Here is a 16,327-nt window from a genome sequence, read left to right as displayed (position 1 = left end):
GCAATTCTGTCAGGACACTTTTGGATAAAATGTTATTTTAGGAAATTTAAACCTGAACAGTAGTACGCTTGATTCATAATTATATAGACAATGACTAATATGTAAACAGTCATTAGATGGTGCAAACATGCAAGTAGCTCTTTTGGTCTATTAGATCTAAGATCCAACCGTATATGTAATCGTGGTTTGTTAGGAGCTTTTTTTATAAAGCTACACGAGACGGTAATGAGAGGATTTAAATGTTAAATATGACATACAGTTAGATTTAGATCTAACAGAACAAGATATTTGCTTGCACGCTTGTATATAATAGTTGCTTGCATATTAGTTGTCGCCAATTATATAAGACGTTTTGGCTGATTGTTACCAGAAAACGAGTGGATGCGTCCCAGAGCACGCCCAACCAGAAAACGAGTGGATACGTCCAGAGCACGCCCAACAAAACCTAATCCCCGTGGTGATACGGATCGATGATACAGATTGTTTACACACTAGAGGACCTTCGGCAATAGCAGTCAGTGGAGCGAAGCGCAGCAGCCTCCCCCAAGTTAGCTGAACCAGCTAAGCGCATATACAGGTCTAGCAGAATCAAGGTTCGGGCGCCAAACGATAAGTCGCAGTATCTAGCGGCTGCTCACAGCCAAAACACGATCAGTTTTAGAACTGACACAGCCTAGCCACCGCTCCCCCGCGGTAGTCAATATGGCGTCAAGGCAGCAAGCCTGCGCGGAGGAGTCCTAGATCTTGGGCGTGATGGCCTGTGACAAACATAAGAAACTGGTCAGTACGCTACGATTCAAGTGAACATGTCACCATACTGGAATCGCATGCACCTGCACAGGGGGGGAGCTTTAAAAAAATGTACAAGTAATAAGTGTGTTCCAGAATTTGATGCATATATCATGGCGTGGCACTATTTATTTTAGACATCCAATGCAGATACATGACCAAAAGAAAAGGAAAATTTACGCCAGTGGACACCATACCTTGCACTCTTGAAATTCTGTATAGGACCTCTGCTGAATGCCCAGTCAACATTGATAGTTTTTGTGAACAGCTGACTCCCGTTCATTGCTCTGATCGCTGCTTGTGCTTCCTCAAAGTTTTCGTATTCAATCAGCGCGTATCCCTGTCACCCAGCATGATCCAGGTGGGGGCAGTGGGGCAAACAAAAGTGCACATAACAAACTGAGCAGAAAGTTACTGTTACCAGATACTGTTTATCTTTAACTAGAATACGCTTTATTGCAAAATGTGGCTAATAAACTTTTTCGTTCAAAGGAAATGTTATCTATGAATGAACTAAGATGCACGCGCCCCTCGTGAATTATATTTTCCATAAAACCACAACTACAGGCACACTGCAGTGTATCACATGCTGTTCTCCAGAAACAGTACTTCAGACTTACTTTTCTTACTGGGTTTAAACCGTGTAAAACAATTTTGCCAAATCTGAACGTCTATACAACTGAGTCGTCAGTGGTTCATAATAATGCTTCCATACGGACACACCATTTTGCTAGGAACGAAGATGCATTAAGTAATATACGTAAGTAAATTGACACTTGATGTTCCAATATGTGGGAGCTCAAGTAGAAGACTAATGGCTGGATGGCAATCCCTCATGTTAAGGAGCATGTTCGTTACCACCCCAATCCATATGGATTGAAGGGATTGAGTGAGTTTCAATCCCTAGTAAGTCAAAATCTCTTCCAATCCATCAATCCCCTCCAATCCATATGGAATGGAAATAACCGAACAAGCTCTAAGACTATCTCACTAGTACATAGAAGCTCTATAGTGTTGGTTGTGAACCTATTTTCACCGGCATTTTTTAAAACCACCAGTGTTAGGGGCCATTAGAAATCATTATTTTTAGAGACGAGTAACTGAGGGCCGTCAATGGAAATCGATTTCCACTAGCGATTGAGCTAAGAAAACCGTCAATGGAAATCGATTTTCACTGGGGTCGGCATAATAAAACCGCAAGTGAAAATTATTTTCAGAAACATCAAACGGGTTTTAAAAACAGCAAGAAAATTATTTTATTTGAGGAGAGGCCTCAAAGCCCACCCCACCCGCAAAAAAATCGATTTCCACTGGCAAGTCGCAGCATTTTTAGCGCAAAATTCGCGCGATACGCGGTTGCTAGGAATCAAACCTCCGACCTCACCCTCGCACGTACCATCCTCTACCACTCCGCCTATGGCATGCTTTGTGTCTAGTTTGTAGTTTTTTTGTCCACATATTACAACCAACTGAGTGTAAATTGCTTGTTTGAGACCGTAAATGAAAATTCAAATAAAAAAGTTTTCAACTACAAAGTTGAATAACTTTTGAAGTTCTACAACTTTCATTTTGACACTTTGCATCCGAGGCCGTTTGCAAAATTTGAGTTTTTTTCTCAAACACGCAAGAGATCTGCGTATCATTCCATTAATAGATAGATAGAAGAAGGTACATCACACGCACACGCCACACACATGACATAACAAGACACAACATACCAACAGACACAACACAACCACCACACTCAACCACTCTGGACAAGACACAAGACTATCCCCCTGGGTCAAGCATAAACGCAAGAGTTGAAAGCAGGTTCAACCCTTTCGCCCCGGCACTACACCACATCCTGAGCTCATCGCCAGCGAGGGTGAGAGTACTCGCAAGGCTCGGCGACCTCCCATTGAACACACAGTCGTTGCGATGACGCCAAAGGCTCCAAGCGCCAAGAATAACTATAGAATTGAAGCCTGATTGGAGATCACGGGGAATCTTCTCCACAGTCCTGCTCCACCAGTCATCCAGGCTGCAAATAGCGTTGTCCGGTGAAAGATTAGGCAACCCAGACCTGCTCAACAAGAAGTACCAGAACTGTCTTGCAAAGACGCAAGAGATGAGAAGATGTTGTATTGTTTCCTCTTGGTCACAAAGGGGACACACATTGGGATGGGGAAGTCCTCTTTTAGCAAGACGGTCCGCGGTCCAGCATTTGTTGTGCATGACAAGCCAAACGAAGAATCTGCACTTTGAAGGTGCCCAAGACTCTCAAACACGCTCAAATGCTCCAAAAGAAGTGGAACCTAGAAATAGCATATCATATGCCGACTTTGCAGAGTATTGACCTGTCGGGGAGAATTTCCAGATATGCTTGTCTGGCACACCATCACTAAGGGAGAAATCTGCAATGACTTCACTAAGAGTTAAAAAATCAGAGAGGACAGCCCAAGTGATGGTGCCTCTCAGGTCCCGAATCCAAGCCATCTCCACGATACCTTCTGCCATCGTTCTCCTATTGGCAATCCTGGCTGGGGCGAGGGCAAAAATATGAGGAGTTAGGTCCTCAACACTCAGCCCCATCAACCATCTGTCCCTCCAAAACAAGGTGTTACGACCATCACCAACTTCTGTAGTCAAAGCTGTAGAGAGCATAGATTTCAGAGTGCTGGAACTCTGGAGAGGTAAATCAGCCCAAGACTTCGAGGGATCTGTTTTTTCCAACCACAGCCATCTAACTCGAAGGGCCCAATTCAGCCTTTGCAAATCTGAGATGCCAAGCCCACCAAACTCCTTTGGGTGTGTCACTTTGCCCCAAGCAACTAAGCAGTGGCCACCGAGCACATCCTTTCGACCTTTCCAAATAAAGCCACGTCTAATCTTGTCAATGGCTTTGATAGCCCACTTGGGTAAATCCAAAGCCATGGCGTGATATATAATTGTAGTCGTGAGTACATGCTGCACTTGGATAGCTCTGCCAGCTCGAGTCATCAAGTCGGCCCTCCAATTAGGTAAGAGGTCCGCAAGCCTATCGATAAGTGGTTGCAGCTACTCCTTGCTTAACTTCCTGAGAGAAAGAGGTAGCCCGAGATATTTAAGAGGGAACGTTTCAACTTTGCAAGGAAAAATCTGGGTTACCATTTCCATGTCAACCGGAGAGCCGTGAATGGGGGCCATACTGCTTTTCTGAACATTGGTTTTTAGCCCCGAGGCGTCCCCAAACAACTCCAATATCCTGGTTACCAAGTACAGATCACTAGCAGTCGGTCTCAAGAATATCACCACATCATCAGCATAGAGCGATATTCGGTGCTGAATGGAGCGTGTTGAAAGGGGTTGGAGCATGCCCTCATCAGCAGCTTTAACAATTAGGCCATTGAGAACATCCATAATGATGATGAAAAGGAGGGGATAGCGAGTCCCTCTGCCACAGACCCCTCTTGTGTTGGATGTATTCCCCAGGTACTCCATTAAGCATAATTTGGGTAGAAGAGGTCATAAGCAGCCCACTAATCACATCTCTCCATATGGGCCCGAATCCAACTTTTTCCAACACTTCAAGAAGGAAGGACCAAGACACTGAATCGAAGGCCTTGGAAATGTCTAGCTTGAGAAGAATTCTGGGCTGTTTTTGAGCGTGCAGCAATCTTGCAGTCTGCTGAACTAACATGAAGTTGTCTTGAATGAATCTGCCCTTGATAAACGCACTTTGGTTCTTAGAAATCAACTTGTCCATATAACCACTAAGTCTGTTTGCCATGACCTTCGTGATTAACTTTGCGAAGCTATGGATCAAGCTAATAGGCCGAAAGTCCTTGGCAAGGATGGCATCCTCTTTCTTAGGTAAGAGAGTGATGAAGGTTGTGTTGAGGTATCTGAAATTCCGAAAATCCTTGTTCCAAACAGTCAAGATAGCAGCCATAATATCTTTTTTAATGATTGACCAGCAAGCCTTATAGAAACGGCCTGTGAACCCATCAGGCCCCGGGGCTTTGTCCGGAGGAAGTTGTTTGATGGTATTCCAGAGTTTTAAATTTGACAAATTTAGATGCAATTTTTGAGAGTCGAAATGATTTCAAATAAAAAAGTTGTCAACTACAAAGTTTCATAACTTTCAGAGATCTACAACTTTTATTTTGGTGGTTTCATCATACGAGGTCATTTGAAAAACTCGAAAAATTAAGGATAAAAATGATTTCTAGTGGCGGTTTCTTAAGAAAACCGCCACTAGAAATTATGGATTTCTACAGATAGTTTTCTTAAGGAGTTAAGGAACTGTAGAAATACGATTTATAGTGGCGGTTTTCTTAAAGAACGGCCATTAAAAATAGCACAGACGGTTGATAACCGAATCCGCCTGTAAAAATATATCGCACCGCAGGCTTTGAACTTTTTTCTACTAGTGTCTCCAGCAGACTCCCTATCCCACTCCCTATCTCACTCTCTATTTCAAACTTCACTCTGCAAACAGTGTAATCTGCAGCGCAAAACAGTATTTTGCATGTCCGTTTACACGGCCTGCTGGAGATGGTCTAAGGGGGAACATGGCTACAATCTTGGAAGGGAAATTATATCAAAGAGGTAGGCTTGCACGTAGCAATACACAAATTTACTTGATATCAACATATAAGCTCCCAAGACTATGATTCATTAGGTGGATGCCATCAGCACTAGATTATTTCCGCAGGTGGTCACAGAAGAGAGGAAATACCATTTAGCCAAATGAGTGCGTATACTAAACTTAAACAGGCTCTGTCTAAAGATTGCCATAACGAAAAGGAGTCCACTAAGCAAATGATTTTGACAAGTTTACCAAGCCTAAATTTGCATGGCCCCTAAGTAAAAAAATGAGCTTTTACCTGAACTGTTAAAGGCCCCTAAGTAAAAAAAATGCTAGTAAAGAAAATGTTTGGCAATGATAATCATAAGACAAGATGTATGAATGGCTAGATCACTTTGTGCAGAATGAACTACATACATCAGGACCTTGGCACAATCAATTTACCAGAACATATGTTAAACAGAATAGAACTTTAGTCAGAAACAATTGAGCTTTTACCTGAACCTCGTGGAAGTCCATATTCTGAACAAATAATGAGCATCATTTGTTTTTAGCCTCTCAGAGTAAAGCTATCAAATTTACCTTGGCATATCCAGTGCGGCGTTCTAGATTGAGATGCAAGTCCTTGACATGACCAAAATCACTGAAAGCATTGTAAAGATCATCTTCTTCAGCATCGTCTTTAACTCCAGAAACAAGAATTGCCCAGCCTTCGATAGCTACAGATGAACAAAGTTCTTAGTTAACACAAGAGGTAGAGCGAACATCGAACAATAGACATATGAGAGATACATCACTACTGCACCGAAAAGTAAACAACGACCATAAACCAAAAGCAGTGTAATCATATGTTGGGAGCCTTCTTCTCCCGAAGGTCCTCAAAACACTAATCCAACGACTATTTTCTATTGTGCTTCATATGTTGCAGGACTAATGCCGAAGATAATCTTCAGTCGAAGCTGATAACATATGCATACACGAAGGCAGAAGCTTCGGACAGTCGCCATGCGTACTCAACTAATGAAGCTGGGTTAGACCATAAGGAGTCTTCGAAACTCATTTCGTCGAAGATAGAACAAGGAAAAGACCAATGTACCCTCAGCATGTATTAGTCCAAATGTATAGGCTTAAGACATGATTGTAAATTTGTCGAAGCTGTAAAAAACTCGGCTGGTAGGGGAAAGACCGCCACTACGATATAATATTAAGAAGAAGCTTAATCGGAGCCCCGACCAAAAAAGGTCACGAAAGCTGGTCCCCCGTGCAACATGAGACTCTACCCCCTATAGGCCAGATCTTTACTTGTGCTTTGAGCCCTCCCAGACCCTACACGAGGATTCACCCCCTATAGGTCAGTCCATCTCATGTATACATGGCCAGGGGAACCAACGAGTGACCTTTTTTAACGTCGACCTGAAATTCGCTTCCAATGGGATTCGGACTCAGGACCTAAGGAGTGGTACTTAGATAGTGCGTAGGAACAAGCATACTTGCACTTTTTTCTGACTTATTATGTTATTCATACATGTTTGCGAAGCATGGGTAAACTGATGTGCATATCAAGGACGCCCTGGAAGAGTTAAACTACAGGTTCCTGGTACCAAAAACGCTGGACTACATACATTAGTCGATCTTAAAAACATCAAAGAATACAAACAAGGCGCTTTTCATGGTTTTGCAAAACACAATATGTTGTAAATACTAAATGATGTTGCTAAGGGATATCAAAAAAGCAGCACAATACATAACTCTACTATATTTAAGTGGGAATAATCTTCTTTTTGTTCGTCGGTTCACCACCGACAACTCTTGCTCCATTGAGTTTGACCCCTCTGGTTTTTCTGTGAAGGATCTGGCCACCAGAACCCCTCTCGCCCGCTGTGACAGCTTGGGGCCACTCTACACGCTCTGGCCCTCCTCTACCGGCGCGTCTCCACCTCCTGTTCTGGTCTACCACCTCCTCCACCACTTGGCATCGTCGTCTCGGCCATCCAGGACCCGACGTCATGACCAAGCTCACCAGTAGTTTAGATCTTTCATGTAGTAGGGGACATTTTGAGGGTCTCTGTCATGCTTGTCAGCTAGGCCGACATATTTGTCTCCCATTTACTACTTCTCGGGCTGAGCAGGCTTTTGATCTGGTTCATTGTGGTCTTTGAACCTCCCCTGTACTCAGACTTTCTGGATATAAATAATACCTTGGATGATTTTCCCCATTTTCTTCGGATTTTTCCTCTCCGGTTGAGGTCCGACATGTTCACCACCCTCACCCACTTCTTCGCCTAGGTATCCACCCAGTTTTGTCACCCGGTTCGTGTCCTGCAGTGTGATAATGGCCGCGAGTTCGACAACCACGCCTCTCTCTCCTTTTTCCTTACCCATGGCGTCCAGTTGCGTCTCCCGTGCCCCTACACCTCTCCCCAGAACGATCGGGCCGAACGCACCATTCGCACCACCACCAATATGATCCATTGTCTTCTCTTCCACGCGTTCCCCCTACCAGCTACTGGGTAGAGGCCCTGCACACTGCCACACATCTCCTCAACCGCCTCCCCTCGAAGGCAGTTAGCCACCCCACTTTGCCCTGTACGGCACAACCCCCTCTTACGACCACCTTCGTGTGTCCAGTTGTGCCTGCTATCCCAACACTTCCGCCACCGCTCCCCATAAGCTATCTCCTCGCTCCACTCGCTGCCTCTTCCTTGGTTACTCCCCTGACCACAAGGGGTATCGTTGTCTTGACCTCGTCACGTTGTTTTCGACAAAGATATGTTTCCCTTTGTTGGCTCCTCCCCACCCACCGATCTCGACTCTCTCCTTGAGTCCGATCTGGTTCCCCCTCCACCCCAGGCGCCCTGCCTTGCGCCATTGCCCGCGCCTCGAGCGGCTCTGACGCCTTCGCTCGTGGCTCTACCCGCGTCACGCGCGGCCTTGACGCCTCCGCTAACGTCTCTACTCGTGCCACGTCCAGCCCCGTTGACGAGCGCGGCCCGCTTCCCCGACCGCCCTCGTCTACCATCGCCGTGGGCGAGCCACTCCTTCGGCTCCCGCTGATCCGGCCCTGTTGACGAGCGCGGTCCGCTTCGCCGACCCCGCCCTCATATACCATTGCCGTGAGCGGGCCACGCCCTCGGCTCCCGACGCCCCACCGGCCCGCACCAAGCCCCCACCGGCCCGCACCAAGCCCCTTGTGTACCACCTGGCTGTAGGGATGGCAACGGGTCGGATTCGGGTCGGGTATAATAAATACTCGCCTGCGACCGTACCCGCAGGTATTAGCCATACCCATACCCGCCCGCAACTGTATCCGCGGGTAAAAAATTGTACCCGTGCCCGTAACCGTCGGGTATCGGGCGGGTATCGGGTACCCGCGGGTATATATATATCTAAAAAATACCGAAAATTTCCAGAAAATATAATCATAACCAGCAAAAATTCCAGAAAACTTATGCGTACAGGGAACATTTCAAACAAGTCTTCATGAATTATGCGTCAACACAAGCATACAAAACATAATATGGAAACAGTTCAAGTCTTCACGATACATGCGCACTAGTTTTTTAGTTTTTACGGATATCCACGGGTAACCCGCGGGCGACAAAAATATCCGTACCCGACCCGATTTTATCATGGGTCGGGTACGGGCAAGACCCGCGAGTACAAATTCGTACCCGAAACTGTAACACCCTGAATTTGGGGTATAAAATTTCTTTCTTATTATCATCCAAATTCAGGTGTTACTCTTCTCTCTCTCACCCTAGGTTCTATCCCTCTCTAGATTCTCTCTCACCTTTTTTCCTTTTGAGTAGAAATAGCTTAATTAAGGGGGGATTAATTATTTATTTTTGTCAAAACACTATGGGTCATGACATGTTGCATCATGCTGAGTTTGAATATTCTTTGAATTGTTGCACATGTTTGAATTAGTTTGAATTTGAAACTTGATTTGAATTTGAATTGAAAACCCTAGAGAAAAGAAATGGAAAAGCAATTAGGAAATTCAGGAAAAAGGAAAAAGGCAAAGCAGCCCAGCCGGCCCAGCTCGGCCCAGCCAGGCCGCGCGCCCGCGCCGCCTGATAGGTGGGTTCCACCTGACAGCGGCAACCCCCTCCCCCGCGCGCCCTCTCTCACCCTCTCTCTGCCCAGTGGGGCCAGGCTGTCGGCGCCGGTTTCCTCGCCCGCGTGCCCTTCTTCTCTCTCTGCTTTGCGGGCCCGCTTTGCCAGTCGTCGAGTCGTTACCCCCGCGCGCCCGTCCTCTCTCTCTGTGCCGTGGGCCTGCGCTGTCAGCTCCGCCTTCCCCGCGCCCGCTGTGGACCAGCGCGCGCGCGCACTCGCGCACGTCGCCGGGAACCTTGGCCACATCGTCTGCCCATGCGTCCCAGCTCTTTTTGAGCACCGCCCGCACCCGCACTCACTTCCCCGCCTCATTTCACGCAGCCCCGCTCTCGCTAGTGCTCTGCCCACGCCGTCCGACCTCGCCGGAGACCCGTGCCCGCCTCCCCAGTCATCCAGCTCGCCGGAGGCCACGCCAAGCGACCCCGAGCTCCGCCCCGAGTTGAGACATTCATCCCCGCGCTTGTTTTCCCCTATTCACGCCTACCTGTAGCCAATTTGGCCTCGCCGGCGTGTGGTTGCGCTTGCTCGCCGCGCCCGCACTGTGTTCGGCCAGCCCGACCCCATCCAGTGCCCGGTATTGGCCCATAATGCTCCCCTGCCTCCACTGGAACTACCCCGAGCCCTATCGCGACCGATTGCCTCTCCTGGCGGCCGGAATTCCTCACCGAAGTTACCTCGGCCCGCCCGGAGTTTTTCCCCCCGCCGTTTCCCCCTCTCTGACCCCGGTCTCGTGGCCACAGCCCCGCCATCGAGTTCGTCGAGTCGTCTTCATCATCTCTAACCAACTCCGGCGACCCCGGAACCGCCGTAGCACGCACCCGCCCCGACTCCGGTGACTTCACCGCCGCGAAGAGGAGCGGCGCTGCCCGCAGTCGTTCACCCCCCTCCCGGTTTGATCTCCCCCATCCGATCTTGATCGCACGGCCCAGATCACAGGATACCGCTTCGCGCACGCGCGTCCTGCGTCTGAACCCGCCTGTCAGCGCCTGTGTCCCCTGGCGCTGGGCCCGATCGGTCAGCCCGGCCGCTGACACCCCTGGCCCGCCTGTCAGCGCTCGCTCGCCCGCGCGCGCTCGCCCTCGGGCGCAGATCTAATCTCGGCCATGGATTTCTGATCTAACAGTTGAGATCGTCTGATACCCTTTCGCGTGTAGTTTTGCTTAAGAGACCCTCGGGTCAGCTGGAATTAACTCGTCGTCCCTGGTTTTCGCGCGCAGGCCCCTGTAATCTTGCAGATTGAACCCTAGACTTTTAAATAATTATAGAATTAGACCTAGTTTCATATTTTAAATTCCCAAACTTGTTTATTTCATATCTTTTGCATATGAACTCCAAATTTAGTGATTCAAATTGCAAAATGTTCATAGGAATATTCTCTGTTTAAATAAATTAGTTCCATTTACTGTCTGCACATTCTAATTTTATGGTTAACTATGAACTAGCATATGTGTAGGTTTGTTTATTTAATAAAATAAATAAAAGGAAAACCCTAGGGGTTAAAGTATATTTAGTTTTGTGAGACTAATAACCTGTATTACATGAATTCATCTCTGGTCTAACTTTTAGGTTACAATAAAAAAAATTAAACTAGGTTATGTAATTATGGACAACACTTAAAGAATAATCAACTCCTAAATGAAGTTAGTTCATGTTATACTTTGATCTCATTCTTCCTTATTTAATATTGTGCCTTTTGAGATGTACTCCAATGTTTGTACATGTTTTGGTGTGTTGTTCATTTGTACTTTCTAAATGTATTGAATGTATGCTCGCTTTATTTAGACAACGAGCAGTCCGAGTTTCCTGAGTGTGTTGCTGAAGACCTCCCTGAGCAACTACCTAATGAAGGCAAGTGTCATCTGACCTATTATGTCCTACGTACTTTATAATCCATTGTCCCGCACTACATTACTTAAACCTAAGGATTGACTAGTCTGTATTTACCTTATCCTTGTTTACCTTTTGGGTTATCATGGTTAGCATTTTGCTATTTCCTTAACTTAATCAATGAACATGATGTGATTATTTATGATACGATGATGTTATCCCAATGATGATATTGTGATACTCTAGTGGGCTGAGGCCTTTTTCCTGAGTACCTCTCCGTAAGGACCTGTTCGTGGAGTGACCACCCGGGATAACAGTGCAACCATGAGGGTGGAATGGGACGCCCTAAGTTGAATAATTAGATGAACCTGGGGATGTAGTTGGCTTTGCCGGAGGGTCGTCAATGGGGGACAGGGCGTAGTGCTCACTCTGCCAATGGGGGTGCAGAGGTTCATTCGATTTGGTTTTGTTAGTCACCCACCTTGGGGAGGTGTATTGCGTTTGTACGACTGGCGAAACCTAACGAGCAGTTATGCACCAGGGGAGTCTTTGTAAAGGCTACGTAGTGTATCCCTAGCCATTCACCTCGGTAGTGAAGATCGGGTCTGTACAACCCAGGCTGGAAAGGGATCACGACTTGTGGGTAAAGTGTACAACCTCTGCAGAGTGTTAGAAACTGGTATATCAGCCGAGCTCACGGTTAAGAGCAGCCTTGGGATCCTATTTGATTAGAAGAACTTTGGTTACTTTTATGATGATGGTTAACAATGATGTTATAAATCTGATCTCTGGTATTTCCTCTTTGAGGGAGTACTTTTGGATAATAACTGGGTTTATTACTAAAACTTGGCTCTACTAATAATAATAAATACTTGACCAACTAAAAGCAACTGCTTAACCTCAACCCCACATACAGCTAGTCCACTTTAGCCAAACGGGACATTTGCTGAGTACGTTGATGTGTACTCACCCTTGCTTTACACACCACCCCCACCCCAGGTTGTCCCCACTGTACTCAGTGCTCAGGAGGTGATGCTGGCAACATGGAGGACTTTGAGGAGTTCCAGGACTATGACGAGTTCTAGTTTTTCTTAGCGGCAAACCCCCAGTCAGCTGCCTGTGTAGGCTTATCTTCTACGTTTCGTTTCTTCGCACTTTGATATTGATGTTGAACATTATGGCTATGTATTAGACTTTGTGGATGTCTTGGACATTTTGATGTAATTAAAGTACATTTCCGCTATTTATTTCGAGCATTGTGTGATGATGTCCAATTATGTAATCGTTGCGTACGTGAGTTTCTGATCCTGGCACGTACATGGTTCGCATTCGGTTTGCCTTCCAAAACCGGGTGTGACAGAAACCGAACCCGACGGGTTGGATATCCGAACCCGCGGGTAAAATTGTCATCCCTACCTGGCTGCCATCCACCGCGACCCCAAGTACGTCCACCCGATGGTGACACCGCGCAGCCGGCGTTCTCCGCCCCGTCGACTGGCTGATCTTGGTGGCTGACACGGCTGCCACTCCTCCGAATGCCTCCCCGGTCCCCTCCTCCGTTCGCGCCGCCCACGCCGACCCCCGCTGGCGTCGCGCTATGGAGTACGTGGCCCTGCTAGCCAACCACACCTTGGACCTGGTGCCGCGTCCACCAGGCACCAACGAGGTCACCGACAAGTGGCTCTTTCGCCACAAGCCGACTTCGGATGGCTCCCTCGACCGCTACAAGGCCCATTGGGTCCTTCGGGGCTTCACCCAACGCCCCGGTGTGGACTACGACGAGACCTTCAGACCCGTCGTCAAGTTCACCACCGTGTGAGCCGTCCTCTCCCTCGCCCTCTCCCGTGACTGAGCGGTCCATCAGCTCGACGTCAAGAATGCCTTCCTCCACGGTACTCTGACGGAGACTGTCTACTGCAGCCAGCCCACCGGCTTCGTCGACGCCGCTCGTCCGGATCTGGTATGTCGGTTGAATCGCTCCCTATACGGTACGGCCTCAAGCAGGCACCGCGGGCATGGTACAGTCGCTTCACCTCCTACTTGGCCTCCATTGGCTTCATCGAAGCCAAGTTGGACACGTCTCTCTTCATCTACCGGCACGGCGATGACACAGTCTCCCTCCTGCTCTATGTCGACGATATTGTGCTCACAGCATCCACCGCCGACCTCCTACAGCGCACAATCGTCGCCCTTCAGCGGGAGTTCACGATGGACCCGGGGCCCCTTCACCACTTTCTCGGCATCACCGCCGAGCGCCGGCCTTAGAGTCTCTTCCTCCACCGACGCCAGTATGACATCAACATCCTAAAGCGAGCTGGCATGTCCGACTGCAAGCCCTACTCCACTCATGTCGACACTCAGGCGAAGCTCTCTGAGGACGACGAGCCCCCGGTCGCCGAAGCGACGTCCTACCAGAGCCTGATCGGCGCACTCCAGTACCTGGCCTTCTCCAGGCTCGACATCGCCTACGCCGTCCAACAGGTGTGCCTGCATATGCACACCCCGCGGGAGCCCCATCTCACCGCTCTCAAGCGGATCCTGCGCTACCTCTGCGGCTCCCTCGACTATAGCCTTCTACTCCGACCATCCCCGACGTCGGAGCTCGTGGTCTACACCGACGCTGACTAGGCTAACTGTCCCGACACGCATAGGTCCACTTCCGGTTATGTCGTGTTCCTAGGCGCCAACCTCGTCTGCTCGGCCGCCAAGCAGCAGCATGTCGTCTCCCGCTCCAGCGTAGAAGCCGAGTACCACGTTGTGGCCAACGATGTGGCAGAGGCCTCTTGGATGCTCCAGGTACTCCAGGAGCTCCACAGCCCCCTTCAGCGTGCCACCCTCGTCTACTGCGACAACGTCAGCGTGGTCTACTTCTCCACTAATCTCGTGCAACATCAAGGCACAAAGCACGTGGATATTGACCTGCACTTCGTTCGCGAGCGTGTCACTGTCGGTGACGTTCGGGTTCTCAGCGTCCCCACCACACCGCAGTTCGCTGACATCTTCACCGAGGGGCTACTGTCGAGTATATTCACATATTTTCGATCCAGTCTCAACATCTGTACAGGATAGAGTTGAGACTGCGGGGGGTGTTAGAGTACATGTTTAGGGTTTTGGGGTTTACCCCGTGTAATTATAGTCTCACCCCTGTGTAATGGGGCAGGCCCAACTAACTTGGTCTATTAATACAGCACCCAACCCTGAGTTAGGGTTAGGTTTCCCATAATTCTGTCTACCAATAGGTGATGAATATATCAATTTACATAGTGTAGTCACTGCTCTACCGTACTCAATCCAGGGGATGAAAACACTTACTGTACTCCCCCAAAACCACCAAACCTACAAAAGGATCATCTAGTCTAAGGTTGGTTCCAATGGCGGGCAGTATCGCCCGCCCACCCCGAGTAACGTGGTGGCCTAGGCGGGTAACAGCGCTACCGCTCGGCGAGAGCGAGCGATACCACCCACCATTGTGGCGTACGATGGGCGGTATCATCCACATGTGGCACCTAGTCAATGCCACGTGGACCGGTCATTTTAAATTAATTTTTGTATTTTTTATTTTTAATTATCATGTAACTCACGAGTGTTTAAATTCAATGCAAATATTTGGTTGCATCATTTTATGTGTTTGAAATAGAGTATGAAATGGTTGTCTTGAAGAGAGAAGCTTTTTCTCAAACACGCGGGGAGAGTTGTGTATCATTACATTAAAAGATAGAAGGGGAACAATACAAGGGCCAAATGCCTTACAAAAACATAAAAAAACACACGAGACTAAAACATCTACTCCAGGGAAGCAACAACATGCCTCAACCTAGGTTATGACCATAAACTGAGAGCAAGGACAAACCCTTAGCACCAGCAAGACATCACAAACTACATTCATCCTTAGCTAAAGACAAGGCCCTAGTGACACTAGGTGGAACACCTTCAAAAACGCTCTTGTTGGGGTATCGCCAAATACACCAAACTCCTAAAATCACTAGAGAGTTGAAGCCATTTTGGATACCTCCATTAAGGCATTAAGGCGAGTAACTGAGGTACTCCACCAAGCCTCAACATTGCTTTCCTCGATGCCCAGGGATAGCGCAGCCAGTCCCCTCTTCTGGAAGATGTTGCGGTTGATGTGAGGTAACCATTGGAAAGGCTAAGACGAGAGCGTAGGCGACGACGACGAGGCAGTGACGTGACCAGGTGATAGCCAATTGAGTGGGCGATACCACTGGAACCAGCCTAATACAATACCACTGGAATGGATTCAGCCTAATAAGTAATTCCTTGACCTCTGTGTACCCTATAAATTCATGCTTATGAACTACTATATGTTTATAAGACCACCAGCCCCTGCACACCTCATGTTGGGTTTGGAATATTATGCCAAAACATCACAGTTTACAAAAGGTAATTCCTGGTGAAACTCTCGAAATATTGAAACCGTAGAAAGAAGTACTTATGATCAAGCACATCCGAACCCAAAAAAAAACGCCATAACATCAGTGATCACCAACCACGAGCCCTAGCAAAAACTTCAGTAACCTTGGTCGCAAATTCTGGCGAAAAGCAGACTCCAAAGCAAGACGCAACCCCCCCCCCCCCCCCACCCACCCACGCCTTAACGCCCCCAAAAAATATTCGCAAACTACGGAAGCCAAAACCCCAACCAAAAGTTCAAACCTAGAGATCATCCAAAAAGTGGTCGAGCAAGGGGTCCTCACAGCGCTGCGGTAGTGGGATGGGACCATGGTCTCCGTTGTTAGTGGTGAAGTCGAAGCGGTAGCGGCTGGAGGTGAGAACGGAGGGGCTGCGACCAACGAAGCGCCCGCGGGTGCGCACCACGGCGGGGGAGACGATGCGGGGCACGGGGAGCGCACGGGCGGCGCGGCCGTCCTCCTCCATGGCGTCCTCGTCGTCCAGGTCGTAGTCAGCAAACTCCACGTCACCCTCCTCCTCCGCCGCTCGTCCCATCGCCGCCACCGTCACAGAGAGCGAGAACGGGAAGACTGGTAACGTGAGAGACTGAGGGTCCAAGTGGCGGTTTAAGCC

At 48.3% G+C, this 16,327-nt stretch overlaps 1 protein-coding gene across 1 annotated transcript; it reads right to left on the bottom strand.

Annotated features, from left to right (window-relative positions):
• Positions 1-273: 273 nt before the first annotated feature.
• LOC100283893 (RNA-binding protein 8A) lies at positions 274-16,324 on the bottom strand. Its single transcript, NM_001156791.2, has 4 exons — positions 16,000-16,324; positions 5,924-6,060; positions 987-1,129; positions 274-758 (listed from the first exon to the last, which is right to left on the bottom strand). Exons 1-4 carry the CDS (start codon positions 16,247-16,249, stop codon positions 698-700), a joined length of 591 nt encoding a protein of 196 aa, NP_001150263.1. The 5' UTR covers positions 16,250-16,324; the 3' UTR covers positions 274-697.
• Positions 16,325-16,327: the final 3 nt, after the last annotated feature.

Source organism: Zea mays, chromosome 1 (genome assembly GCF_902167145.1).
Source record: "Zea mays cultivar B73 chromosome 1, Zm-B73-REFERENCE-NAM-5.0, whole genome shotgun sequence".
NCBI lineage: Eukaryota > Viridiplantae > Streptophyta > Magnoliopsida > Poales > Poaceae > Zea > Zea mays.
The sequence above is the reverse complement of the archived record's forward strand: the minus strand, read 5'-3'. Positions and strand labels throughout refer to the sequence as shown.

Coding starts and splice junctions, on each gene's coding strand:
- LOC100283893 (NM_001156791.2), bottom strand. CDS start 16,249: ATGGGACGAGCGGCGGAGGAGGAGGGTGACGTGGAGTTTGCTGACTAC. Junction 1,130..5,923: donor GCCGCACTGGATATGCCAAG/GTAAATTTGATA, acceptor GCTGGGTGACAG/GGATACGCGCTGATTGAATA. Junction 759..986: donor CAGAATTTCAAGAGTGCAAG/GTATGGTGTCCA, acceptor TGTTTGTCACAG/GCCATCACGCCCAAGATCTA.